The sequence below is a fragment of the Nannospalax galili genome, unplaced genomic scaffold (assembly GCF_000622305.1).
Source record: "Nannospalax galili isolate Female #2095 unplaced genomic scaffold, S.galili_v1.0 scaffold8, whole genome shotgun sequence".
In the NCBI taxonomy this organism is placed as follows: domain Eukaryota; kingdom Metazoa; phylum Chordata; class Mammalia; order Rodentia; family Spalacidae; genus Nannospalax; species Nannospalax galili.
Window position 1 is genome coordinate 641,580 of NW_008358318.1, and position 25,987 is coordinate 667,566.

At 48.4% G+C, this 25,987-nt stretch overlaps 1 protein-coding gene across 1 annotated transcript in view; it reads left to right on the plus strand.

The window, feature by feature from the left end:
• Positions 1-2,841: 2,841 nt before the first annotated feature.
• Nos2 (nitric oxide synthase 2) overlaps positions 2,842-25,987 on the plus strand; it is a 33,127-nt gene continuing 9,981 nt past the window's right edge. The window contains exons 1-19 of the mRNA XM_029557905.1: positions 2,842-2,900; positions 3,662-3,784; positions 5,124-5,272; positions 8,293-8,455; positions 9,162-9,253; positions 10,546-10,687; positions 10,814-10,953; positions 13,484-13,658; positions 13,741-13,842; positions 18,101-18,295; positions 18,620-18,702; positions 18,964-19,108; positions 19,199-19,303; positions 20,695-20,744; positions 21,060-21,234; positions 21,949-22,081; positions 23,082-23,160; positions 23,868-24,049; positions 25,044-25,207. Coding sequence (XP_029413765.1) covers positions 3,719-3,784; positions 5,124-5,272; positions 8,293-8,455; positions 9,162-9,253; positions 10,546-10,687; positions 10,814-10,953; positions 13,484-13,658; positions 13,741-13,842; positions 18,101-18,295; positions 18,620-18,702; positions 18,964-19,108; positions 19,199-19,303; positions 20,695-20,744; positions 21,060-21,234; positions 21,949-22,081; positions 23,082-23,160; positions 23,868-24,049; positions 25,044-25,207 — 2,340 coding nt within the window. The 5' untranslated portion in view covers positions 2,842-2,900; positions 3,662-3,718. The remainder of the gene's footprint in view (positions 2,901-3,661; positions 3,785-5,123; positions 5,273-8,292; positions 8,456-9,161; positions 9,254-10,545; positions 10,688-10,813; positions 10,954-13,483; positions 13,659-13,740; positions 13,843-18,100; positions 18,296-18,619; positions 18,703-18,963; positions 19,109-19,198; positions 19,304-20,694; positions 20,745-21,059; positions 21,235-21,948; positions 22,082-23,081; positions 23,161-23,867; positions 24,050-25,043; positions 25,208-25,987) is intronic.

Here is a 25,987-nt window from a genome sequence, read left to right on the forward strand (position 1 = left end):
CCCAGGGGTCATGGGGATTGAGCTCAGGTCCTGAGGCTTGGTGGCAAGTGCCTTTACCCACTGAGCCATCTCACCAGCTCTTGTCTGGGTTATTCTATCTTGGTTTTTTTGTTGGGGAGGGGGCTGAGACAAGGTTTCACTATGTAGCCCTGGCTGGCCTGAAACTTGCTATGTAGACCAGGCTAGCCTTGAACTCACAGAGATCCACCTGCCTCTGCCCTCAAAGTGCTGGGATTAAAGGCTTGTACCACCATGCCCAGCCTCTCTTGGCTTCTTTTTTCTTTCTGGTGAGGCACAACAGTTCAGAATGGAAGGGAGTGTTAGAGAAAAAAATTACTCAGCCAGATATGGTGGCACATGCCTATAATCCAAACATGGGAGGTAGAGGCAAGAAGATCAAAAGTTCAAGGTCAGAGCTGGAGAGACAGCTTATAGGATAATAACAGAATGTACTGTTCTTCTAGAGAATTGGAGTTTAGTTCCTAGCACCCAAGTTGGGTGGCTCATCACTACCTGTAACTTTAGCTCCAGGGAATCTGACATCCTCTTCTGGCCTCAGGGTACCCCCACACATGTGGCAGACACACACACACACACACACACACACACACACACACAGAGACTCACATAAATAAAATAATAATGATAATAATACTTTTTTAATTAAAACATTCACCAGGCATAGGGGCACATGTCTTTAATCTCAGCACTCTAGAGGTAGAGGCAGGTGGATCTCTGTGAGATTGAGTCCAGCATGGTTTACATAGCAAGTTCCAAGCCAGCTGGAGCTACAGAGTCAGGCTGGTTTGAATTTATAATCCTCCCAATCCTCACTTCCTGAGCACTGGGTGAGAGTCAGCAAGATCTGCTTTAATGATATTTGTTAATACAAAGCTAGGAAGACTTTGTGGAGGACTTTGCCTCAGGGGAGGGTGACTGGAAGCACTGCAGTCTTGAGATGGAGGAGAGAGGTTGGGATCAGCTCCAAATACAGCACGGACAAGGCCAAATTGATAGACAAAGATAAAGAAGCTTCTCAGTGAACTGAACTGACCTGAGGAGATTCTTGCTGAAGGCAAATCGGGGGATAAAGGACTAATTAATTAGACAGTAAGAGTGATCAGGGCACAGTTTTGCTAAACAGGGGTTGGTTTGTTTTGCTTTATTTTGGCTCAAATTGTTTTTTGTTTTTTGTTTTTGTTTTTTTTTTTTTTAGACAGGGTCTCCCCTATGTAGCCTTGACTGGCATAGAATTCACTCTGTAAACCAGGCTGGCCTCAAGTTTAGAGAAATCCACCTGCCTCTGCTTCTTAGATTACGGTCCTGCGCCACCATGCCCAACTAAAACTGGATTATACAAAGATGCATACAAATGGGCATAGGGTAAGGTGCAGCCAAGCCAAGAATCTCTAGTTCATATGCAGGACATAGTGAGACCCTTTACTGGCCTGCTGAATCACTTGATTCAGATATAAGTTGCTTCATGACACCTGCAGCTGTCCTTTAATCCAGGGGGATGCATTCCAGGACCACAAAGATCTCTGAATGCACACTATCAATGATGAAGGTTAATCTATAAATGAGGCAAAGCAGGAGATTAGCAACGATAACTGCTAGTAGCACAGAACTGTCAACAATACACTGCAATAAAAGTTATGGAAGTATATGGGTTGTTGAGGCCATGACCCTGTCTGTGGTCTGATCTTCATTAATTCTTTTTCTTTGGTGCTGGGGGTTCACCCTTTCCAAGTCTGCCAGAATTGTGGCAGGAGCTTCTTCGCCAGTGGATGCAGCTTCTCCACTAATTATTTTAGTTTCATTTCCATTTTACTTCTGAGACAGATCTTTTGTTCCTTTCACATTTTACAGGATAAATATTGAGAGTATCCACTTATACTACAGACATGAGCAGTGGCTTGTGTCTGTAATCCCAGAACTCAGGAGACTGAGGCAGGTGGGTGCCATGAGTTAGAAGCCAGTGTAGTCTACAGAGTCTCAAAAAAAATTCAAGTAAATAAGCCAAGTTAAGTGTTTTAGTGTTTGTTGTTTATTTGTTTGTAGACAGGGTCTCACATAGCCCAGATTGGCTTTGGACTTGCTGTGTAGCTGAGATTGGCCTTGAATTCCTGATCCTCCTGCCTCTACTTCCTAAGAGCTGGGATTAGCTTAAACTGTCCATTTTACTTTATTCTTTTAGAATCAATGATTTATTTTATTTTTATGTGTATGAGTGTTTCACCTGCATGCATGTAATTATACCCATGTGTACAATGCTCTTGGTGGCCAGAAGAGGGCAGTGGATCCCCTGGAATTGGAGTTAGGGACGGTTGTTATATGCCATGTAGGTGCTGGCAACTGAACCTGGGTCTTCTGCAAGAGCAGCTGGTACTTTTAACCACTGAGCCATCTCTTCAGCCCTAAACTGAGCATTTTAAATAAAAGAGAGAAAGTCACTAAGCCAATGGTGATGGGCAATGTGCACTGCTGGCCTGGGAGGACAGGGCCGACAGAGCCTTTGCCCCTGGTTTTTGGGGGATGGCCTTTTTTTTAGAGTTTCTGTGTGTTGTTGTCTGAAAAGCTTTGGCTCAGCCCCTTCATATCCTTTTGGCAATGGGTGGTTAAAGCAAAGAGGAAGGAAGATGGTGATGAGATTCTGTGACTGGCTCCCCGCATCCTCCTTGACTGGAGGCCAAGAGCAGGTCATTCCTACTCCTGTCCCCCAGTGCCCCTGTCTGTCAAATGGGGGACTGGTAGAGGCCACCCAAGATCCCCCCATTCTCAGACTCCATCTCATGACAGCTGTTTCCTTTCACAGCCCAACAACACAGGATGACCTCAAGAGTCACAGCCCTGCCAAGCACCAAAATGGGTACCCCCAACCCCTCACTGGGACAGCACAGGTTCGTGGGTCACACGGTGTGGGAAGCCCCTCCCTCTCCTTTGCAGGTGCAGGCTAGACAGCCCTTTGGAGGTGGAGGCAGGGCAGGAGGGTGCAGGAAGCCAGATCTGAGCAGAGTGCAGCATCACAGACCTGGGGTACAGAGGGAGCTGAGAAGGCTGCACACAACAGGGCAGTCTTGATGGTCTGAGCTGGTGATCCCCAACGTGCACTGGCACCCAGGTAGTTTGCCTGAGTGACTGGCAGCATGGGTAAGATGCAGTTTAAAACCATTCATGAAGCCAGGGATGGGACATCCCAGAATAATCTCAGACCCCGTGACTGAGCCTGCAGTCCCAGCCCCCAGTTCTGGACACGGGTCCCATCTTCCTGAAGCCCTTCCCATCTCAAGGGTGTGGCAGAGAGATGGAAGGGAAAGAAGGTGTCCTGGGGAAGCAAAGCAGTGGTGTATCTGTTCTTTTTCCATTTCTGTGCTGGGCGGTCCTGGAGGTGGTGGGCTCCTTCCCGTCTAACTACAATCTTCTTTATGAGCCTACACTGGCTGGGCCTCACTGAGGACAGAAGCCTGGCACTATCCCACCCACCTGCAGTACTCAGCTGGCACTGGCCCAGCTGCTGGGAAAGGCAGAAGGCTGGGGACTGGCTCCCTGCCTTGTGTGTCCACAGAAAGATTCCTAAACACCCAAGAGGGCCTAGAGGCCTTGGGGAGACTTAGAGTTACAGGCATTTATTTGGAAAACGCTGGGTGTTTACTCCTCTTAGAATGCTCCAGAATCCTTGGAAAAGCTGCAAGTGCTTCCATCAACCCGTCCACAGCACATGAAGATCAAAAATTGGGGCAGTGGAGAGATTTTGCAAGACACTCTTCACCACAAGGCCACATCGGTGAGAAGCCTGGGGGTTGGGGAAACACTACCTTTGTCCTGCTGGTGAAGCCATGAGGGCTCTTTGTGGATTCATGTGTCCTCTAGGGAGACTAGGCAGTTATCTTGGGAAAAGGGGACTAGGAATATGTCTTCATATATTACAGTAGGAAGTAAATGATATCAGGTCCCTGTTAACCACCCCAATGGAGAGTGGATAATCCAGGAAGTCAGATAAACAACTATAGAACCAATTAATATTTTCCTAGATTTCAACAGAATATCTGAGAGTTTTGTAACAGAATTTCCCAAAGCTGGACTGAATGAAATGAGAAAGTAGTGAGCCCCCCATCACTGGAAGGAATCAAGTGCCATTTGAAGCCGGGTGTAGTGGTGCACACCGTTGAGTCCAGCACTTGGGAGGCAGAGGCAAGGCAGGAGGATCTCTATGAGACTGAGGCCAGCATGGTCTACAAAGCTCTAGGCCAGCTTGGGGCTATAGGAAGACCCTGTCTCAAAAAAAAAAAAAAAAAAAAAAAACCAAAAAAAATCTAAAAAAAAAAAAAAAAAAAAAAAAAGAACCAAAAACAAAAATCAAGTACTATTTGATAGGAAGATGACAGTGGCTCAAGTATCCAGTGAGTGGTTGGACTAATTATCTCTTAAGGTTCCTTTCTGTCTTTTAAGTGCCTTACTCTGACTTTAGACTATATGCTTTAGTTATAAAGTAGGAAATAATGGAAAATTTCAAGACTAATGGTGGATAGCTATGTGTGGTGGTGTATCTGTAATCCTAGGACTTGGGAGATAGAAGCAGGAGGCAAGATTATCCTCAGCTACATAGTGACTTTGAGGCCAGCCTGGGCTATATGAGATCCTCTCTCAAAACCACCAATAACAACAAAATCCCCCAAACAAAACAGAAAATCACCACAGTTAGTATTTGGTCATTCTTTCTGATATTTCTTTCTATGCCTCCCCCTGATTTGGGGATTTTTCCCCGTATAATTCTGGTTCCTTTTGACTGATACTGAAACCATGTTTCCACAGGAGCCAGCTGGGCCTTTTAAAATAGAAAAGCAGATGAGGTAGATGTTCCAGGGACCAAGCTGTGGAGTTTGGGGTTGGGGCTACAGCTAATTGGGGAGCAAGGCTAGAGAGAAACCAGCTCACACCCATGGGTCTCAGGAGAGGAAAGGGGATCTAGGCAGGGAGAAAGCCTGGTAGATCCCAAGGAGGAGGTGCCTGGATAGAGTTGCTATAAGTGGTGCAGCCAGAGAAGGCAGTGGCCAGGCATATGGCCCCTGGGGGAGGAGAGTGAGAGGCTACACTCCCTGTTCACCACCCCCTTCTCCTTCCAGGAGTTCTCCTGCAGATCCAAATCTTGCTTGGGGTCCATCATGAATTCCAGGAGTTTGACTAGAGGACCCAGAGACAAGCCCACCTCATTGGAGGAACTTCTACCTCAAGCTATAGAGTTCATCAACCAGTATTATGGCTCCTTCAAAGAGTAAGGCTGGTTCCTGGCAGGGTGGTACCTCCCTCTTCTCCCTGGGGCTGTCCTGTCTTCAGCTGTTACCCTCTGACCCCAGATCTTTGCACTCCCCAGATTTGCTATGGTTCCAGGCCTAAAGCTTCCTTTTCTAAAGGAAAAAGCCCTGGAGGAGGTTCTTGAAATGTAGGGATAAGGTCTAGACATTGTAATAGTGGTTGAATGTGTGGAGTAGAGTGTAATTGGCTTTGAGTCCTGGGGAAATCCACTGGGCCTCAACTTCCCCATCTGTAAAATAGGGATCTTCGAACCTGGCTCTTTAGAGTGCTATGAGAGTTGTGCAAGTTTAGGACAGTGTCCTAGCATAGGGGAGCCTTGTGACTTGAAATGGATCAGTAGAGGGGACCTTAGAGACCACCTGGTCAGGTCTCTCCTCCTATAGATATGAGCAAGATGCCCAGGGACAGACCTGATGCCATCTAGTTTACCTACAGTCCAGGCTATCTGACATGGTGGGGTGCCATATTCCCAGAGTACTACTCTGTCTTCTTACTCTGTGAGACTTCAGTGAGTCCAGTGCCACTAATTAGTCAGTCACTCCATTAACAAATGCCTATCAAGCACCAAGAACAGACCAATCTGAAATGCAAAGTTTTTTTGATTGTTAATTGCCAGCTTGATTGTCAACACGTACAATGATAAGCATGGTTAAGAGCCAGGGGACAGGCAGCCACCTTTGTTGTGCCTTTTGCCAGCTGAATGACCCTGGGCAGATTACTTCATCTTTCTGTACCTTGATTTTCCTGCCTGAAAATTGTGATACTAACATGCCCACCTTGTAGGAGTTTCAATAAAGATTAGATAAGTTAATATAAAGGGCTAAGAACAGTGCTGCTCTGTGGTAAATGCAACTGGTCTTTTCCTTGTATGTCACTGTATGTAAAAATGTTTACATTTACACCACACAGGGTGGTGCATGACTTTAATCTCAGCACTTGGGAGGCAGAGGCAAGCAGATCTCTGTAAGATCGAGGCCAGCCTGCTCTACATAGTGCAGGTGGGCTGGGGCTTTGGGTGACCCTGTCAAAAAATTATTTATTAAAATAATATAAAAAAATTTAAGGTATTTATTGAAATAATATAGAAATTATTTATTAATATAAAAATTATTAAAACATTTATTCATGGGGGAGTAGGACCACATACACACACAAGTACACATACAAGGACCACATACACATACAAGTACATATACATATATATATATATATTTGTTTTTTTGAGACAGAGTCCCCCTGTAGCCCCAGGTGGCCTGGAACTTGCTATATAGATCAGGCTAGACTTGATCTCACAGAGATCCACCTGCCTCTGCCTCCCGAGTGCCAGAATTAAAGGCATGGCTCACCACACCCAGCCCTCATTGTATATTTTTGAGACAGGGTCTCATGAACTAGTTGAGGCTGGCCTATGTCTGTGATCCTCCTTCCAAGTGCTGGAATGCCAGGTACACCTCATGATGCCTGAGTATAGAACATTGTATTGTCCAAATAAAATGAGTAACCATAAACCGGGTGTGGTGGCGCTCGCCTTTAATCCCAGGCAGAGGCAGGTGGATCTCTGTGAGTTCAAGGCCAGCCTGGTCTACACAGTGAGTTCAAGGCCAGCCTGGTCTACACAGTGAGTTCCAGGCCAGCTGGGGCTACAGGGAGACCCTGTCTCAAAAAGACAAAAAACAAAAACCAAAAAAAAAAAGAGAAAGAAAGAAAAAAGTATAACTATGACCGGGTGTGGAGGAGCAAACACCAGCCAGAGCTACACAGTGAGATCCCATTTCAATAAAACATACATTCACGTTAAAAATTCTTTTTAAAAGTCGTCTTTCTTGTGTGTTCCCATATGTGTGGATATTCTCCTGGATGCTAGAGGCTTCGTTGTTACCGTGATCACTGCTGTTTTTATACTTGGGTTTAGAGTGGAGGATAGTTCTAGAATCTTTTGAGGATGAGGGGCACGGACCTCACCAGCATTCCCTGTGACAGGGATGTCTGGGAGGATGAACATCACTGAATGTTTTGTCTTCTCTTTCTGTAATTGAGGAGGTGTTGCCAAAATCCTCTGCATGCCCCAAAAGGCCATTTCCTTCTGAGTTCTCTACTGGCCTTAAATCACAAGTTCATTCTCTAAATAGTTTTGTTTGTTGCCATTTCAAAAGCTTTTGGTGGTGCTGATTGGCAATCTCAAGGTTGCTGTGGTGTGTGTGTGTCTGTGTGTCTGTGTGTGTCTATTTCAAAGTCTTTGTAACTGAGTTCCTTCCTCTTGGGATAGTTTTTGAAGTATGCTTAAGTGTCTGAGTGTGGCAAATCTGGGTAGTCCCCAGGGCCCTTCAAGCTGAGCCTTGACCTTGGGTCTTGTCTGGGCCTGCCTAGGCTTCTAAGGGACCATGGAGACTTGCAGTCTCCCCTGGGGTGGAAGGTGGGAGGTCCCATCTACTTCAGTTAAAAAGCTTGGGGCCAACAGCAGGGCCACCTGGGTCTGCGTCTTCATTTATTTCTTTGTGACCATGTTGCCCCCCTGGACCTAGTACTTCACTCTAGAGCCTTAAATCTCTTGACTGAAAAGCAAATACCGCAGTACCTTCTAAGCTACCTGTGGTGGCATGCATCTGACATCTCATGTATTTGGAAGATGGAGGCAGGAGATAAGAATTTCAAGGCCAGCCCAGGCTACACAACAAGATCTTGTCTCAAGATGGTGATGATGATGATGCTAACGATGATTTGCAGGGTCCAGTATAGAAGTGCAAATGTGGGCTTGTTCCAACAGGATTAAGAACTTGAAGACAGTAATGGCAGAGTATTAAGAGCTATCCCCAGTAAGCTAAATGAGGGCCTTGAGGCCAGTCTTGGAGGGGACAGGGTCTCAAGGGAGACAGCTCACCCATCTGGTGTCCAGTGTCAGTTCCTGCTTCTGGGAATTGAATTAATTCCCAAGTAAGGCTCTCTCATTGTTGATCTTCCCTGTGGCTTCCTGTCCCTCAGGGCAAAAATAGAGGAACATCTGGCCAGGGTGGAAGCCATAACAAAGGAGATAGAAACAACAGGAACCTACCAGCTAACATATGACGAACTCATCTTTGCCACCAAGCTGGCCTGGCGCAACGCTCCTCGCTGCATCGGCAGGATCCAGTGGTCCAACCTGCAGGTGAGCCTTGTGGGATGAGCAGAAGAGGGTGTGGGAGTGGACAGGCCATGAGCCTTGAGCAGCCGGTTCTGCAGTAGAGCTGTGATGGAAGCCAAACCCTGAGATGGGGTCTCCAGGCCCCCTTCTAGGGGCCTAGAGTCTCATTTCAGTATCAGGGTTCCTAGCTGGCCCACCCACTCTCAGTAAGTTAAAGTTGGGAGGCCACACACCACCATGAAACAATGACCTTGGATTTTTCATTCCCAAGGCCTTGATGCAGCAAGAGATACTGTTTGCTTCCATTGTTTGCGTTCTTGGTCCCTAGAGAACGTTTTATTTATCCTAGCCTCCTAGGCCTTGGTTTCCTTGGAGGGTTATTTGTTGTTGGGCTCTGTTGAGTGTACTTGGACTGAGAAAATCCAGGAGACTCAACGGTGACTCTGGCACATACTCCCATGGCAAAGAACTAGGCTGGGGACCCTGCCTCGTGGTACTTTAAAGCCCTGAACTCTTTGGAATTTGGTTTTGCTAGCATCTTCAGAATGGGGTTCTCTATGCCCCTGACCCAGGAGAAGCAGTGGGTAGGGCAGCTTGGGGATGGGAGCTGTGGAAGTGGTGAGGAGAAGGTGGTATGTAGGTGGCTTTCTGTCCCCAGGGGCTTCTGATCAACCCCGCAGTCTCTGTCCTCACAGTCTTTGATGGTGTGGCCTGGGTGGGCTGTGTGCAGGTCTTTGATGCCCGGAGCTGTTGTACTGCCCAGGAGATGTTCCAACACATCTGCAGACATGTGCTTTATGCCACCAATGGCGGCAACATCAGGTGAGGCACCTTTTCCAGGTGTGCTGGACCCATAGTCTCAGCCAGAAGATGTAGAAGCATTTGGGGGAAGGGGGGAAACTCTAGCTCCAGAAGACACTACGGAGAGAAAAAAAGCAAGACAGGGCTTCTTCAGTGACTTCGAATGGTGGGAGTGACCTCCTCCTGCTTAACCTCTGTCACAGGCCCAGTTCCTCATTTCTGACTTGAAACTATGAGGCAGTTACATCTTTTTAAAAATTAATTAATTTAAATTCTATGTGTATGAATGTTTTACTTGCATGTATGTGAGTGTACCACATGCATGCAGTGCCCATGGAGGCCATGAGAGGGCATTGGATCCCATCCCCTGGAACTGGAATTATGGGTGATTGTTAGCCATCATGTGAGTGCTGGGAACTAAACCCAGGTCCTCTGCAAGAGCAGCCATCCCTCCAACCCCAGTTAGATCTCTAAAAAATCACTTCTACCAGGTGACACATGTCTGTTACCCAAACTCTTGAGAGATAGAGGCAGGAGGATCAGGGCCAGGCTTGGCTACATAAGTCCCTGCCTCAAAGAAAAAAGAAAAGAAAGCTTCCAGTTTCTAACTGGACATGGAGGCACATAGCAGTGTTCTCTACCTACGGAGGCTGAGACAGGAGAACTGATGTGAGTTCAGGCCGGTCTGGGCTACATAGAACCTTGTGGTTTTTGTTTTTTTTTTTTAAGTCCTTCTTTGCTGTCCAGCATTAGGATGTCCCACCTTTTAGGGGGGCCTTCACTATTTGGGGTTAGAGCTTCCCACACTTTAGGAGAGCTGAGACATTGGTTTTCTAGCAGATGTCTTTGGTGTGGGTATTGTATGTTCCCTGTCCCTCCCTACTCACCCCACTGATAGGCCTGAACAGCTCATTCTGTCATTCAGTCCTTTTTGTGCTCACCTAGTAGGGGCTCAGCTCAGGAGTAGACCAGGGGCCAGGGAAATAAAGGTCACAGGGTGGGTTGCACATGTCTGAGACCCCAGGCCATAGTTCTAGCCGCCTATGAACCCATAACTGCACCGAACAGCCACCACCTGTGGGAAGAGAAGAGCTGGGTATCAAGAGCCCGGGGGCGGGGACAGGAGGTTCCTGGGCTGGTCTTAAAGACTAGGGAGGAGCTAATGGGAGGAGGAGGGGTTCCTAGTCAGACCAGGATATCAGTCTGACGGGGCACAGAGCCTGTAGAGTGGGAAGATTGGAAAGAAGTTGGCTGGGTGCCCTGTCCCACCCCAGGCCCAGTTGGTTAACAGCACTGTCTCTACCCTGAGGTAGGTCGACCATCACTGTGTTCCCCCAGCGAAGTGATGGGAAACATGACTTCCGGATCTGGAACTCTCAGCTCATCCGGTATGCTGGCTACCAGATGCCCGATGGCACCATCAGAGGGGATCCTGCCAACTTAGAGTTTACCCAGGTATCTGCCCAGCCCCTGCTGGGGCCCTTTGGGCAGGGATCCAACCCCGTGGTGGGTGACAGCAAGGGGCCCAAAGCAGGCACAGCATCTGGGCTTACAGACTTACTGGGTGTGTCTCACCCCCAGTTGTGCATCGATCTGGGCTGGAAGCCCTGCTATGGCCGCTTCGATGTGCTGCCTCTGGTCCTGCAGGCTGATGGCAGAGACCCTGAGATCTTCGAAATCCCTCCTGACCTTGTGCTGGAGGTGTCCATGGAACATCCCAAGTAAGCCATGGAGAGTGCAAGTCATGTGTGTGCACTTGTTATGGGGAGATGCTGACCCTCAGGCCTCTCCTTGTCCCCCCCAAAGCCACAGGCAGTGCCCACAGAGTGAACTTGCAAGGCCTGCCTTGCCCTCTGCAGCAGCTCTGCGCTTTTCTCTTGGGCCTATCTAGCAGCCCAGACAGACAGGGCCTTGGGAGCTTGGGAAGTGGTGCCTTCAGGAGAACCCTTCAGTCTGAGCAGGCCAGGCCTATGCGCTCTTCCCAACTCTTTTTATATAGAGTTTTAGAATATTTATTTTATTTTTAATTATTTGTATATGTGTGGATGGGGTTATGTGCATATGAGTACAAGTGCCCCCAGAAGCCAGAAGAGGGTGTCAGGGTCCCTGGAGTTGGAGTTATAGGTGGTGGTAAGCCACCTGATGATGTGGGTGCTGGGAACCAAACTCAGGTCCTTTGGAAGAACAGTGTATGCTCTTAAACACTGAGCCGTCTCTCCAGTTCCCCAACTCTTTTAAAAAATATTTTTACATTTATTTATTGTATGTGTGTGGAAACACACTATGGTGCACATGTGGAGATCAGAGGACAGCTGTGGGAGTCAGCTGTCCTACCATGTGGGCCCCAGGAATCCAACTCAGGTGATAAGGGTTTAGGGCAAGCACCTTTACCCAGTGTTCTGTCTCACGGGCCCCCACCAGCTCTCTTAGCTGTCCCTCTCCCAGATGAAGAAAGTATAGGCTACAGTGACTTTAAGAACTCAAGTGTGGGGCTAGAGAAATGACTCAGCAATTAAGAGCACTGGTTGTTCTTGCAGAGGACCTGGGTTCAGTTCCCCAGCACCCATATGGTGGCTGACAACCATCAGAGACTCTAATTCCAGGGGATCCGACGCCCTCTTCTGGGCTTCACAGGCACTGCATGTATGTGATGCACCTACATACATGCAGGCAAAACACTCATATACATAAAATTAAGATAATTAATATTTTAAAGAAAGAACTTACCTGCTTGAACCCCTGCTCCTGAAACTACTCATAATTGTAAAACTACCTTGCTACATGAAGACTTACTGTCTAGCAGGCATTGGGGCTGGCTCTTCTTATCCTTTAAATATAGCAAACTCAACCCTGCCCCAGGACCTTTGCATTAGCTCTTTCCTCTCCTTGATATGCCCTTTCCTCAGAATTTTATATAATTCATTTCTTCTCATCAAAACATGTTTCCTGTGGCATCACCATTGCCTCTGAGAAGAGTTCCCTGACCCCCCAGTCTTTGCTAATGGTTGGCTTCTAACAGTTGGCTTCTTTTTTTTTTTTTTTTTTTTTTTTTTTTTGTCTTTTTGAGACAGGGTTTCCCTGTAGCCCCAGCTGTCCTGGAACTCACTATGTAGACCAGGCTGGCCTTGAACTCACAGAGATCCGCCTGCCTCTGCCTCCCAAGTGCTAGGATTAAAGACGTGTGCCACCACGCCCAGCTTTTATTTTCCTTTTTTAATCTTTAATTTTATTTATTTTATATGTAAGAGTGTTTCACCTGCATGTATTAATGCACCTGTGTTGTACAATGCCCACAGAGGCCAGAAGAGGGCATCAGACTCCCTGGAACTGGTGTTACAGATGGTTATTAACTGCCATGTGGGTGCTGAGAACCCAACCCCAATTCTCTACAAGAGCAGCCAGTGCTCTTAACTGCTGAGCCACCTCTTCAGACCCCTGTCTCTTCTTACTGATGTAGTTGCTCACCTCTTTATGATATACAGTCTATACGCTGTGCTGTAACTTCTTTGAGACTAGGAATCTCGTCTTTGTTGTTCATCGGTACAGCCCCCTTATCATCTACAGGATGCCTGGCACATAGTAGGTGCTTAGCTATAGACATTTGTAGAATGACTGAATATCCTCATCCTAATCCTGTGAATTTGATGCTATTGATTCTATGTTGGTGATGGGGATATTGAGGCTCAGGCTAAAAACACCCTACTCAGTGCTGAGGCAGAACCCAGCTTTCTGATGCAGAGTCCTTAGCCACTGCACTGTGTTGGAGTCTCAGCATTTAGCCTGGCATCCATCTGATACTGTATCTGCTTGCATGAATGACTGAGTGAAGGGATGCCTTATTTAATGAATGACACCTAGTATGCCCTGTTCACCTCTTCTGGTGGGAAGACTAAGAAATCACCTCTTAAAAAGTATTTTTCTTGGGCGGGGAATATGGCTCAGTTGTGTGTGCTTGCTTGTCATGCGTGAAGCCCTGGGTTTGATCCCCAGCACTGCATAAACTGGGTGTGGCGCTGCCAGCCTATATTCCTAGCACTTGGAAGATAGAGGCAGGAGGATCAGAAGTTCAAGACCATCCTCAGCTACGTAGAGATCAAGGGCAGACAGGGATACATGAGACCCTGTCTCAAAAACATAAAAAAGAAAGTTTTCTTTGTTGACTCTTTTACTGAAGCTAATTTGGGAGATGGGAGGAGGTGAGAGAGGATAAAAGAAAAGGCCCTGACTGAGCTGGCTGTGCCTCCCCACCAGGTACGAGTGGTTCCAGGAGCTGGGGCTGAAGTGGTACGCCTTGCCTGCTGTGGCCAACATGCTGCTGGAAGTGGGTGGCCTCGAGTTCCCTGCCTGCCCCTTCAATGGGTGGTACATGGGCACGGAGATCGGAGTACGAGACTTCTGTGACACACAGCGCTACAATATCTTGGAGGTAAAGAAAGACCACCACCTGGGGCTTCCGGCTGGTGGGTGGGTCCCTAAAACTGCCTCACCCCATCACTCTGCCTTTGTAGGAAGTGGGCAGAAGGATGGGCCTGGAGACCAACACACTGGCCTCCCTCTGGAAAGACCGGGCTGTCATGGAGATCAATGTGGCTGTGCTTTATAGTTTCAAGGTATGGCAGGTGTTCTGTGGGTTGGAAGAGGCTTTGGTAAGAAGGTTACTGTCCTCGTCACTTTCTGGTGCTGTGATAAAACGCTGACCAAAACAACTTGGGGGTGGGGAAGGGTTTATTTCACCTTACAGCTCACAGTTCATCATGGAGGGGAGCCAAGAGGCAGGAACTGAAACACAGACCATGGAGGAACACTACTTACTAGCTTGCTCCTTTGGCTTGCACTCAGCCTGCTTTCTTATATAACCCAGGTCCACCTGCTCAGGAGTGGCACCACCTGCCATGATCTAGGCCTTCCCACATCACGCAACAATCAAGAAAATGCCTCACAGATGTGCCCATAGACCAGTCCGATAGAGACAATTCCCCAGCTGAGGTTCCCTTTCTTCATATATGTCAAGTTGACAACTGAAGCAAGCCAGCACAGTCACGTAATCCAGCTACGTGCCTGGTGTTTGCTGCCCCTGTTCCAGCAGCATTCGTTCCTCAATCAGAGACGCACTGGACACCTGTTTGCTGGGTGCTGAGTCCCAGCCCTCCTGCTGCTCTACTAACAGCAACTCCTTACCGAGGCTGGGTTGTCCCTGCGCTTGAGCCCTACATCCTGTCCTGCTTACCTAGCTCAAGGACTTCAGTTGGAGAGTGCCCCATCCCCTCTGCATCTCCAGGATGTCTCTCCTTGCCGCTCATTCCCACAGTGGGCAAACAGGCCAGCCCAGCTGCCATCTGAAAGATATCAATGAACAATTAGCCACCAGCTCCTGCCAAGCCCCCAGGCTCCCTCTCATTTTCCTGCTTCTAATTATAGCCTGTGTGTGGGCTCATCCCCTCACACTTCCTCGTACTCCTCATCCGGCTTCTGTCTCCCACTGTTCCTGGTCATCCTGAAATTCTTGCAGGTTTGCGAACTTAGCAGAGGATCCTAATACAGGACCTTTGCACTTCTTTTTTCTTTAAAAAAAAGTCTTTTTTAAATTTTTTTTTTATTATACTTTGTTGTGTTTGTGTGTGGGCAAGCACATGCCACCCAGTGCATGTGTGAAGGTTCCAAGGACAACTAGCTGGAATCTTCTCTCCTTCTACCCTATTGGCCCTGGGACTCAAACTCAGGTAGTCAGGCTTGGCAGCAAGCACCTTTGTCCCCTGAGCCACCTCGCTGGCCCTCTTAATTTTCCTTCTGCCTAGAATATTCTTCCTGTAAGTCGTTCCATGGCTAGCTCCTTCCCTTCTTGTAGGTTTCAATCACCCATTTCCTTAAAGAAACTCTCTCTGACCATCCTCAGAAAGCAAGGCTTCTACACCACCATGTAGTTTCTTGCATTAGGTTGTAGGTTGACTTTTGTCATTGTTTAATTCCCCCATTGGAATGTGAGCTCTATAGGACTCCATGGGGCCGGGATCTTGACTCAAGTTCACTGCTCCAACTCTAGTCTGGCCCATGGCAGATGCTGGAAAGTTTCACACCAAGTAGACAAATGGATCAAGTTTCCACCCACATGACCATGGGCCGCTCATGCCTTCCTGTGCTGAGTGGTGGCATCTATCTCTTGTACCCACACACAACAGGTTGATTACTGTGTGAGACTGAGCCTGCTATTCTGCTGACCCTGCTCAGGGCATTCCTACACTTCCCTTCTTTTGGGGATGGAGGCCCCAGATGTATAAAGATATTTAGAAGCTGGGACCATCTCCACATTCTGGCAGGTGCCACAGGCCATAGAGTCAGGATAGCTTTAGTGAACATTTACACCACGCTGGGCACTAGAATGGGGGTGACTAACAAAAGCTATAGGGTCACATACTGTTCCCCTGGGCTGGGTTGCACCCTGACAGATCCAACCTGTGGTCATTTGAGTAGGGGATTCTGAGCTAACAAAAAAGCAGGAAGAGCCCCTCCACCCCTGCTGGCCCAACTCAGGAAAGGCCAGCCCTGGATCACACATCCTGACTCCCAAGGACTCCTAGCACTAACCTGGACCCTAGCAGGACATGATGTATCTCAGAAAATCCACAGAGCCTAGGCCATCCCTTGGCAGTGTCCCTCCACTGCCTGAGTCACCTTCTTCCAGGATAACCTTCAAAAGACATGGCCTCGTTTGCTTGAAACGTGGGGATAGTTGTCGGGTGTGATATAGGAGCATACCTATAATCCCAGCATTCAGGAGGCTGAGGCAGAAGGACAGTGAGGTCGAGGCCAGACTGGGCTATGTAGTTCTTTCTCAAAGAGCAAAACAGGCATCCTCCAATTGTCAGAAATAAATCGCAATTCATGCAAAATGTTTGGCTGCTCCCTTGGTCCATAGTGGGCACTCGGCATGTATCAGTGATATTTTCTATTGTCACAGCTGTCACCATCAGCTCCTCAGCTTAATAAACATGTTCAGGGATCTAGGAGTTGAAATATGGGTACATGGACAGTTCCCATCTATGATGGTTCAGTTTAGGAATTTTTGACTTAAAAAAGTTCAAAGGCAATATGAAATCAGAGCAACTGTTCTGGGGTGCTTGTTTGTTTTTGCAGGACTGGAGTGTGAAGCTAGGATCTTGCTATATCTCCAATCCCCTTTTTACTTTTTATTTTGAGACCAGGACTCACTAAGTTACCCAGGCTAGCCTCCAGAGTAGCTGGGATTACAGGCCTCTCCTTGACCTTAGGCCTTCCCCTCTGCCCCTTCCAAGCCGTCTTTGCTTGCTTTCATCACGGCTCCCACCAGGTTTCATGGAAATCCTTCTGCCTCTCCTAGAGGGGCCATCTTTCCTTTGCCCCATGGCCTTTTGCAGTGCCTGGAAGATGGACAGGAGCCATTAACATTGAGGAGCCTGTATGATGCTTTGTACTGTTAGTGTTTATTAAGCCAATACAACAGCCTCATGATATAGGAACTGATGTAGCAGTTGTTGCCATTCTGTTTCACAGATGAGGAAACTCAGACTAGTCAGTTAAGTCACATAGCCAATCAGAGGGAAATTTAAACTGCAATGTTAAACAAGTGTCTCTTTTTTTTTTAGTTAATTTTTTGCATTTTTATTTGTGTGTGTGTGTGTGTTTGTGTGTGTGTGTGTGTGTGTGTGTGGGTACAGTTGTGTTAGAGAGGAGAGAAGATAACTTTCAGGAGGGACATCTTCTCTCAGCCTTTGCAAGTACAGAGGTCAGAGGACAACTTTCAGGAGTCAGTTCTCCTCTCACCATGTGGGGTCCAGGGATCAAAGTCAGATCTTAAGGCTTGACAGCAAACACTTTTACCTACTGAGCTATCTCACCAGCCCTTACAATAGATCTTTATTGCATTTATGTATGTATGGTGTATGGGTATGTGTGTGTGCCACAACACATATGAAGGTCAGAGGACAACTTTTGGAAGTCTCTCCTTCCATCATGTGGGTTCCAGGGATGGAACCCAAGTCATCAGACTTGGTGACAGGTGCCCTTATCTGCTGGGCTATTTAGCCAGTCCTAAGGAAATTTCTCTTGATTGAATGGACCACTTCAGACCTTGAGGGTTGCAGCTGCTATTGCTGGATCATTCCAGGCTGGTTTAAACCTCATGGCATCTAATTTTAAGATGTAGATGACTTGCTTTTCCCCATCCTCCAGTTCCCCCAGCTCTCCAGCCCCTTTCATAGAAGCATCTGGTTGCTTCTTAGCCAAGAAAGTAGGGCAGTGATTCCTGGAACTCTGCTAGCAAATGGCTGGGGTTGTTTTTTGTTTGTTTATTTTTGTTCCAGCCTAGGATAGCCTGGAACTCCCTAAACACGGCTGAGGGTGACCTCAACTCATGATCTGCTGCCTCCACCTCCACAGTGTTGGGATAGGCATGTACCACCACACTCAGTTTGTGAGGTACTACAGTGTTTTATGTATGCTAGGCAAGTACTCTACCAAGTGAGCCCCACCTGGGGTGACATTTTCTTTGCCTGTAACAACGTACTGTTGTTTGAATAACCCACACCCAGCACTTGCTGTTTGCTTGGAATGTAGGGAGATGTGTGCTCATGAGGTGCTGGATGCTGCCCCTGCTAGGTTTGAGGGGAGACCACCATGTGACCGAGGGCTGACTGGCTGTGAGTGGTTATGGTGATGCCCAGGGCCCCTGAGAGGCTGGCGTCTTTCACTTGTGTGTGTTTCTGCAGCAGGCCATGAGGACCCAGAGCAGTGGCTGAGCATCACACAGACCACGGGCCTTCCGGTGCTCCCTCAGCACCCCTGAAGCCACTCCTTTCTGCCTTTACCTCAGCCTGTCCTTCCTTCTCGTTTCAGAAGCAAAATGTGACCATCATGGACCACCACACAGCCACAGAGTCCTTCATAAAGCACATGCAGAATGAGCACAGGGCCCGAGGGGGCTGCCCCGCCGACTGGATCTGGCTGGTCCCTCCGATGTCTGGGAGCATCACCCCAGTGTTTCACCAGGAGATGCTGAACTACATCTTATCTCCGTTCTACTATTATCAGGTCAGGGAGGTGCCTCCCCACCCTCTCATTTTGTAGCTCATATATGGCGACTGTGCAGTGTGGTCTTCCTTGGATAGTGTATGCTGTCTGAGTGCCACCTTGTCCTCTCAAAGATGCCCCAGCTTGGACTGTACACTATGTAGTATATCTAGTACAAAGATACTAAAAGCAACTGGAGCCTCCACCTTCCAGAATACTCTTGTTAAGTGAGATTTGGTGATGTGGGTAGAGTGGGCTTCCATGAGTGCTAGAGAGAGTCCTCTGCCAGCATCCTCAGCCAAGCCCAGCCAGGACCCTGCCCTCAACTTCTGTTCTTTTCTGCAGATAGAGCCCTGGAAGACCCACATCTGGCAGGATGGGGAGCTGAGACCCAGGAAGAGAGAGATCCGGTTCAAAGTCTTGGTAAAGTACGTAGGGGTGGGCAGCAGCACTGTCTGTGCTATCTTCTTTCTACCGAGCCGGCCTCCCCATCCCTGTTTTGAAGGGCAGGATTCACAGAGAATATTCTTTGTGGAGTTTGGCTCCCAGATTCTAGAGACCAATTCTGAGCGCCACTTGCTACTGTTGCCCCAAACTTCCTCATCTCCTCTTCCCAAAGGGGAAGTGCAGCCCCCATCCCACTCTCTTCTGACTCAACACACAGCATCTGTCTGTGTCTTTCCTCACAGAGCGGTGCTCTTTGCTTCTGTGCTAATGCACAAGGTCATGGCATCCCGAGTCAGAGTCACAATCCTCTTTGCAACTGAGACAGGGAAATCAGAAGTACTGGCCCAGGACTTGGCAGCCTTGTTCAGCTATGCCTTCAACTCCAAGGTAAACACTCAGCTTGAGGGGGTCTAGGAAGAGTGCAGAGCCCCCTCACCTCCGGGATCTGAGGGCTGATGTGCACCGTGTGCCATGCAGGTTGTCTGCATGAACAAGTACAAGCTGAGCAACTTGAAAGATGAGCAGCTACTGCTGGTGGTGACCAGCACATTTGGGAATGGAGACTGCCCTGGCAACGGACAGGTGGGTGACCCAAGGTCCTGGTCATCTGGGGTGCAAAGGGGCTTGAGGGAACCAAGGAAAGTTCTCAGGGGATCCAATGTCACCTGAAGAAGGCATTAGAATAAGTCTTCTGGCCACTCTGGGTACTTTATGTGGCATGCAGTGCTTTCTTGTGAATTGATCTACATTTACTTACTTATTTTTAGATTATTTAAGGGGACTAACTTTATTATATTTATTTATTTTTTTTATTTGGGGGGCAGGGCTCGAGCATCATAACACATGTCGGGGTCAGAGGACAACTTTTAGGAGTTGACTCTCTCCTGCCATAATGCGGTTTCCTGAGATCAAATTCAGGTCTTCAGGCTTGGTAACAAATATGCCTTTACCTGCTGATCCATCAGGCTGGCTCCAACCTACCTTTTTTTTAAATAAAAAAATTCTTATTTAGCTGGGCATGGTGGTGCACACTTGTGATCTCAGCACTTATGAGGTGGAGGCAGGAGGATCACAAATTTGAGCCCAGCCTGAACTCCATAGGAGACCTTGTCTCAAAGTTCAACAGGAATTCATATTTAGGGGCCAGAGAGATGGTCCACAGTTAAGAATGCTTGCTGTTCTTGCAGAGGACTGCAATAAGTTCTCAGCACTTACACCAGATGGCTCACAACCTCGAGGGGATCCAATATCCGCTCTGGCTTCCATGGGCACCACACATACATGGTACACGCACACACACACACACACACACACACACACAAATAAATAAATAATAAAATAAATCTTTAAGAAAATATTATATTTAAAGGACATTTACTTCATTCTCACAAAGAGAAAGACTGCCAAAAGTACGAATTTTGTCTGGCAGGCCTACCCCAGTCCTTCTGTGTCTTGTTTTTTAAGCAGAGTAATAGGACAAGTATGGGTGAGATGTTAAGGCTCATTAGCACCAATGTGAGTCTGTCTCTCTAGTGTCCAGAACAATGAAACGGAAACAGCTAGAGAGTAAATTACCAGGCAAAGTGGTAGCTTCCCACAGTGTAATGGTCCCACACTTCCTAGAAATCAAGGTTATTTTAGAGGATATTTGTTCCTACTTAGTTCCAAATGAGAAGTTGGGTTCATATTCCTTTTGAGGTACCCTCTGGGGAAGCCTTGCTGTAAGACAGGTCCTGCTCTGGCAGCTCTAGATGGGGGTACCAGGCTCTTCTGGGTCCCTGGTGAGGAGCAAAGCCCACAAGGGTTGGTTCAGCTGGGGTGAGGGGTAAGCTGAACTTGCTCAGTGACTTCCCCTGTGGATCCGGAGTCTTTGCTTGCTCCGCGTGTTTAGGGTTTAAGTGGGCCACCCTAGGAAAGGAAAGCAGCAGTTTTATGGATCCTGGCTTGAGGACTCTGGTTCCCTGTCTTTCTAGACTCTGAAGAAATCTCTGTTCATGCTGAAAGAGCTCACCCACATCTTCAGGTGAGGCTCCCTGTCACAGCTCTGTTCCTGGGCCCAGTCTGGGATCAGAGCATGGAATGGGGTGTGCACAGGGTGTCTTCTCAGAGATGTCCAGGGCAGACAGAGCCCTGGTCTCAGATTTGTCCTGATCGAGTTGAGGGTCAAGATATAAGTCCCTTTCATAGGTCTGTAGACCAAACATGCATTGGTCACAGGACCAAGGAGGGTCAGGTGGGGGTATGACCCGGTGGGCATGGGAGTGTGAGGCTGACCTTATAGACTGTGGGTACTGCTGGCATGCATCCTGAGTCTCCATATGTGTGTTCTCCTTGGCAGGTATGCCGTGTTTGGCCTTGGCTCTAGCATGTACCCTCAGTTCTGTGCCTTTGCTCATGACATCGACCAGAAACTGTCCCACTTGGGAGCCTCTCAGCTTGCCCCAACAGGGGAAGGGGACGAGCTCACTGGGCAGGAAGATGCCTTCCGCAGCTGGGCTGTACAAACCTTCAAGGTCAGTTCTCAGCCAGATAGTTCATGCCATCTGTGCCTGTTGTGTTGGGTAGGCCAAGCCTTCAGGCTGAGGGCTCAGCTCAAAGCTGCTCTCCCCATCTGGCCCTCCACCAAGAAGAGCTCCACCTGATGTGCTCTTCTGGGTGGGAGACGATGACTGAGTTAGTTCCCTGTCTGGAGCTTCTCCCTTAAGGTTTTTTCCCTACTCATAGCCTCAGTCACCACATAACAATGCTGTCTTGCCTCAGATTTCCAGCCTGCAGAGATGGAAAAGGGCCCACATGGCTGAGTCTCTGCTGCTGGGGCTCAGCCCAGCTGATGTATGGAACTTAGCACTGAAGCAAAAGAGCAACAGCTCAAGGCCTAGCAGACTTGGTTCTAAAGTCTGGGCCTCATTCATGTGATGTTTCTGTCAAAAAGGGAAGCCTCCAAATCTCCCTTGCTTTGTGGATAAGAAAATAAATATGTGATTTCAGCTTGAATATTCATAATAATAGCAATAACTACTATGTGCCATGCCTGGGCACTTTTGAACTCTAGCTTCACCCATTAGGTGACACATGGGGCATTATATGATTCATGCAGCTCACTATTGAACCCATGGTGAAGGCCTTCTATTTGGTAGCCCCAATGGTCGTGGTGGTGATGTTGATGTTCATGAAGATGATAAAAATGATGATGTTGATCATGGATGTTATTCTCCCTCACCTTCTAGGCAGCCTGTGAGGCATTTGACGTTCGAAGCAAACACCACATTCAGATCCCCAAACGCTACACTTCCAACGTGATCTGGGAGCCACAGAACTACAGGCTCACACAGAGCTCAGAGTCTTTAGACCTCAACAAAGGTACCAGTCTCTCTGTACCACACGGTCTGTTTGTCCTTCCTGCCTGGGTTAAGGGTCTCTGAACCCTGAACCAATAGCCAAGGAATCCACTAGGGCCTACTGCAAAGAGGCAGTTGGCTGGGGCTGTAAGGAATCTGTCTCCATGCTGGTACAGAGCTGCAGGCTCTGAGGGAGACTGTGTCAGGAGGAAACCCCACAAGAGTGTTGGCAAGAGCAGGGAGCCAGTATCAGTAGAGTGCTGACTCTGCTAGGCCCTGTGCCAGCCTCTTGGCTCACAGGAACTCAGCGAACCATGGTGATTGGCCTGTAACAAAGGTATAGACAGAGAAGTTGAAATTCAAGTACATGAAGCAAGTTGTAGCACAAGGCCAACGTGGGAGCTGGGCTTGACCTTCTGAAGGCAGCCGAGTGCTGTCAGGAAGGCTTCCTGGGAGATTCCAGGCTACAGTCAGTGGCTTGGCTCTGCCTGCCCTGGGTGTCACACCCAGTCCCCTGGGTCCAGAAGTCCTGAAGGGTTCTTCATGTTAGGACACTTCCAGCCTTATCTCTTTTCTCCTGTGACTCCCAAGTCCCTAAGTCATGGACTTGCTGTATTTTAGCGTCTAAACTGAATTTCCCGGTACTTCTCAGCCACCGTTCATTAAGCCCAGGGTCCTTTTGGTTGTTTTTTTTGTTACTTTTTTTTTCCTATTCAGAGGTTGGAGGTTGACGTAGGTGCTCATGTAGCCTAAGCTGGTCTCAAACTTATATGGTCAAGAATGACCTTGAACTCCTGATCTTTCTGCCTCCACTTCCCAAGTACCAGGATTACAGGCTTGTGCCACCATACCCAGCGAGGCCCACAGTCTTTACTTATGATTCAGAAATAGTGGGGAAGGAAAATCCAACAGGTCCTGCAATGGGGCATGCAGGAGTGGTGTTTAGGGACAATCGACCCTATGCTTCCCCCACTGCAACACAGGGGCCCTGTGCCATCCCTATCTCTTCTTTATCTCCTCAGCCCTCAGCAGCATGCACACCAAGAATGTGTTCACCATGAGGCTGAAATCCCAACAGAATCTGCAGAGTTCAAAGTCCAGGTAACGATGTGCAGAGATGCTTGGCTGCTGTGCCAGGATTATGTTTGAATGAATGAAAGGCCTGAGTGAATTAGTCTGTGCAGGGGGAGGAGAGACGTGTCCACGGCTGATACCAACACTGGGACCAGCTCAGCTGCTTACTGGTGGCATCTGTGTTGTTGCACAGTCTGGGCATCAGTTGTCCAGCTTGAGAACTAGGTGCCTGCCTCACTTGCTCTTTGAAAGGCGTGACCAAGGGAGACTCAAACCGTTTAAGCTGTCAGAGCTTTCATTCGAACTTTTGGCAGGAATGGAAATTTCCCAGCCAGGCAGGGTTGTGGGTGATCTGTAGATTTTATCAGCTGTCCTTCCTCTCCCTCACCCCCAAACATCACGGAAGCTGGCCTTTGTTCTAATGAGAAGAAGATTTGTGTAGACATGAGGAAAGCCTACTTCTGATGCCCACATACCCTGAGGCACAGCTGTAGTCAAGTCCTTGGGCCTTGGATCACTTCCAGGGAGGGCTGCATGTGGCCCACCCTCTGGGAAGCTCTAGGACTTTAAGGGTCCCCAACTGAGGGCATGTCTTGTCATAAACTTGGGCTGGTGACCAAGGCTGGAGGTGGTAGGCAGGAAGGGCACCTGTCCTAGGGAAGCAGATCTGCCCGTTCAGGAACTTGGAGGAAATCCTGGCAGTCAGTCACCAGGGCTCCTTTTTCCTTCCACAGCCGTACTACCCTCCTGGTCCAGCTCTCCTGTGAAGATTGCCAAGGCTTGAGCCACCTGCCTGGGGAGCATCTCGGGGTTTTCCCAAGCAACCAGACAGCCCTGGTTCAGGGAATCTTGGAGCGAGTAGTAAATTGTCCTGAGCCTCACCAAACTGTGTGCCTGGAGTTGCTAGATGAGAGTGGTGAGTCCTGGACTTGGAGCATCCTCATCCCCTCACTCCTATCTCTGAGCCCTTGGCCTGAGCCTGCCCTGTGCTACCCCAACCCCAGCTCCTGACTGCAGCCATTCAATAACGCCTCCAAGAGTATATCCCCTAAACTCAGAGGAAGCATAAGAGAAGCAAAGCCTGGCAGTGCCTCCCGCTGTCCAGGGCAAAGTGAAAGAGCCTAAAGCTTATAGACAAGAGGCCAGAGCTATAGGGAGGAAAATGTGGTCCATATGGGCTCCATTAATAATAATAATGCCCTTGTCTCCAGAAGGAAGTGGGAGGGGGATAAAGATAATATGTTAATGCACATTAAACACTTGTGTACCAGGCACTGTGCCAAGGATATCACAAGTATCATTCCTCTTACTGCCCATGCCAGCCCAGCGAGATGGCTTTTGTCATCATATCCATTTTTCAGGGAAGTAACTAGAAGTCACAGTGTTCGGGCGTCCAGCTCGGAAGTGGGAGCACAGACACTGAACACAGGTCTGCTGGCCCCTGGGTTGTGCTGTGACTGTCCTGCATGCTTTCTCCTGGGACTCCTGGAGCCTGGCCATCTTGCTTTGCTCTGATCTTCTCATCCAGAGCTTCTTGGTTTAGTGCCCAAAGGGGCTGTGGTCATAAGCCTTTCTCCAAATGAACTACTGATCTCCAGGTGTACATAAATCTCTAGTGGATTAGTCACTGAAAATTTGTAGTTCACTTGTGGGTGACCGAGGCACAAGTATGGGCCACAGAGGGATGTGGTTAGTTTGTCAGGACTGTGTCAATATGAGGGCCTATTTGGGGGCTGTTGGTCAGTCTTCACTGACAGCCCTGTCTCAGTACCATCTTCCTGATCTTTGTTCTTCCTGGAGTCAAGATGTCAACATCTTCCCTTCCTTGCATCTGGAGGAAAGAGGAATCTTCTGAGAAACCCAAATAGGGCCTTGTTCCATCCTGACACCTTCCTTCCTTCTGTCTTCAGGCAGCTACTGGATCAGGGACAAGAGGCTGCCCCCATGCTCACTCATTCAGGCCCTCACCTACTTCCTGGACATCACCACTCCTCCCACCCAGCTGCAACTCCATAAGCTGGCCCGGTTGGCCACAGAGGAGGCTGAGAGACAGAAGCTGGAGGCCCTGTGTCAGGTGAGGGTCAGGCTGCTGAATGAGGCTGGGGCAGTTCCCAAAGTGGAGGAAGCCAGAGCCCAGAGCTCTGAGCAAACCCTTCTAAGCCCTGAAATATGACTTATCCACAGCTGGTGTGGGCCAGGCATCATCTGTTGCTCTATCTCCAGGACACGACTGAGTTGAGTGAATGAATTTCTCTGAGTCATTAGGGTGCAACATGTATTAGTTACTTGTCTCATTGCTGTGTCAACATTCCTCACAGAAGCAACTTAAGGAAGAAAGGGTTTATTTTGCCTCATAGTTTGAGGATACAGTCCGTCATGGTCAGGGAGTCATGACAACAGGAGTGTGAAATGACTGGTCACAGCATCTGTGGTGAAGAAGCAGGGAGAGATGGATGCTTCAATCCCTTTCTCCTGTTTGTTTTGATGTTTTTGAGACAGGGTCTTCCTGTAGTCCCAGCGGGCCTGGAACTCTCTATGTTCACCAAGTTGACCTTGATCTCACAGAGATCCACCTGTTTCTGCCTCCCAAGTGTGGGATTAAAGGCATGCACCACCATGCCTGGCCCTTTCTCTTTTTTGTTCAGTCTGGGACCCTAGCCCATGGAATAGTGTTAGCCACATTTGGGATGGGTCTTCCCACCTCAGTTAAACCTCTGGAAACCCCCTACAGACATACCCAGAGGTGTGTTTCTGTGGTGATTCTAAATCCAGTCAAGTGGATGGTAAGGATGAACCATCACCTAGCCATCAGGCAGCCTACTTGTCTTGCCCGCCTTTGTCTTCCCAAACCTGG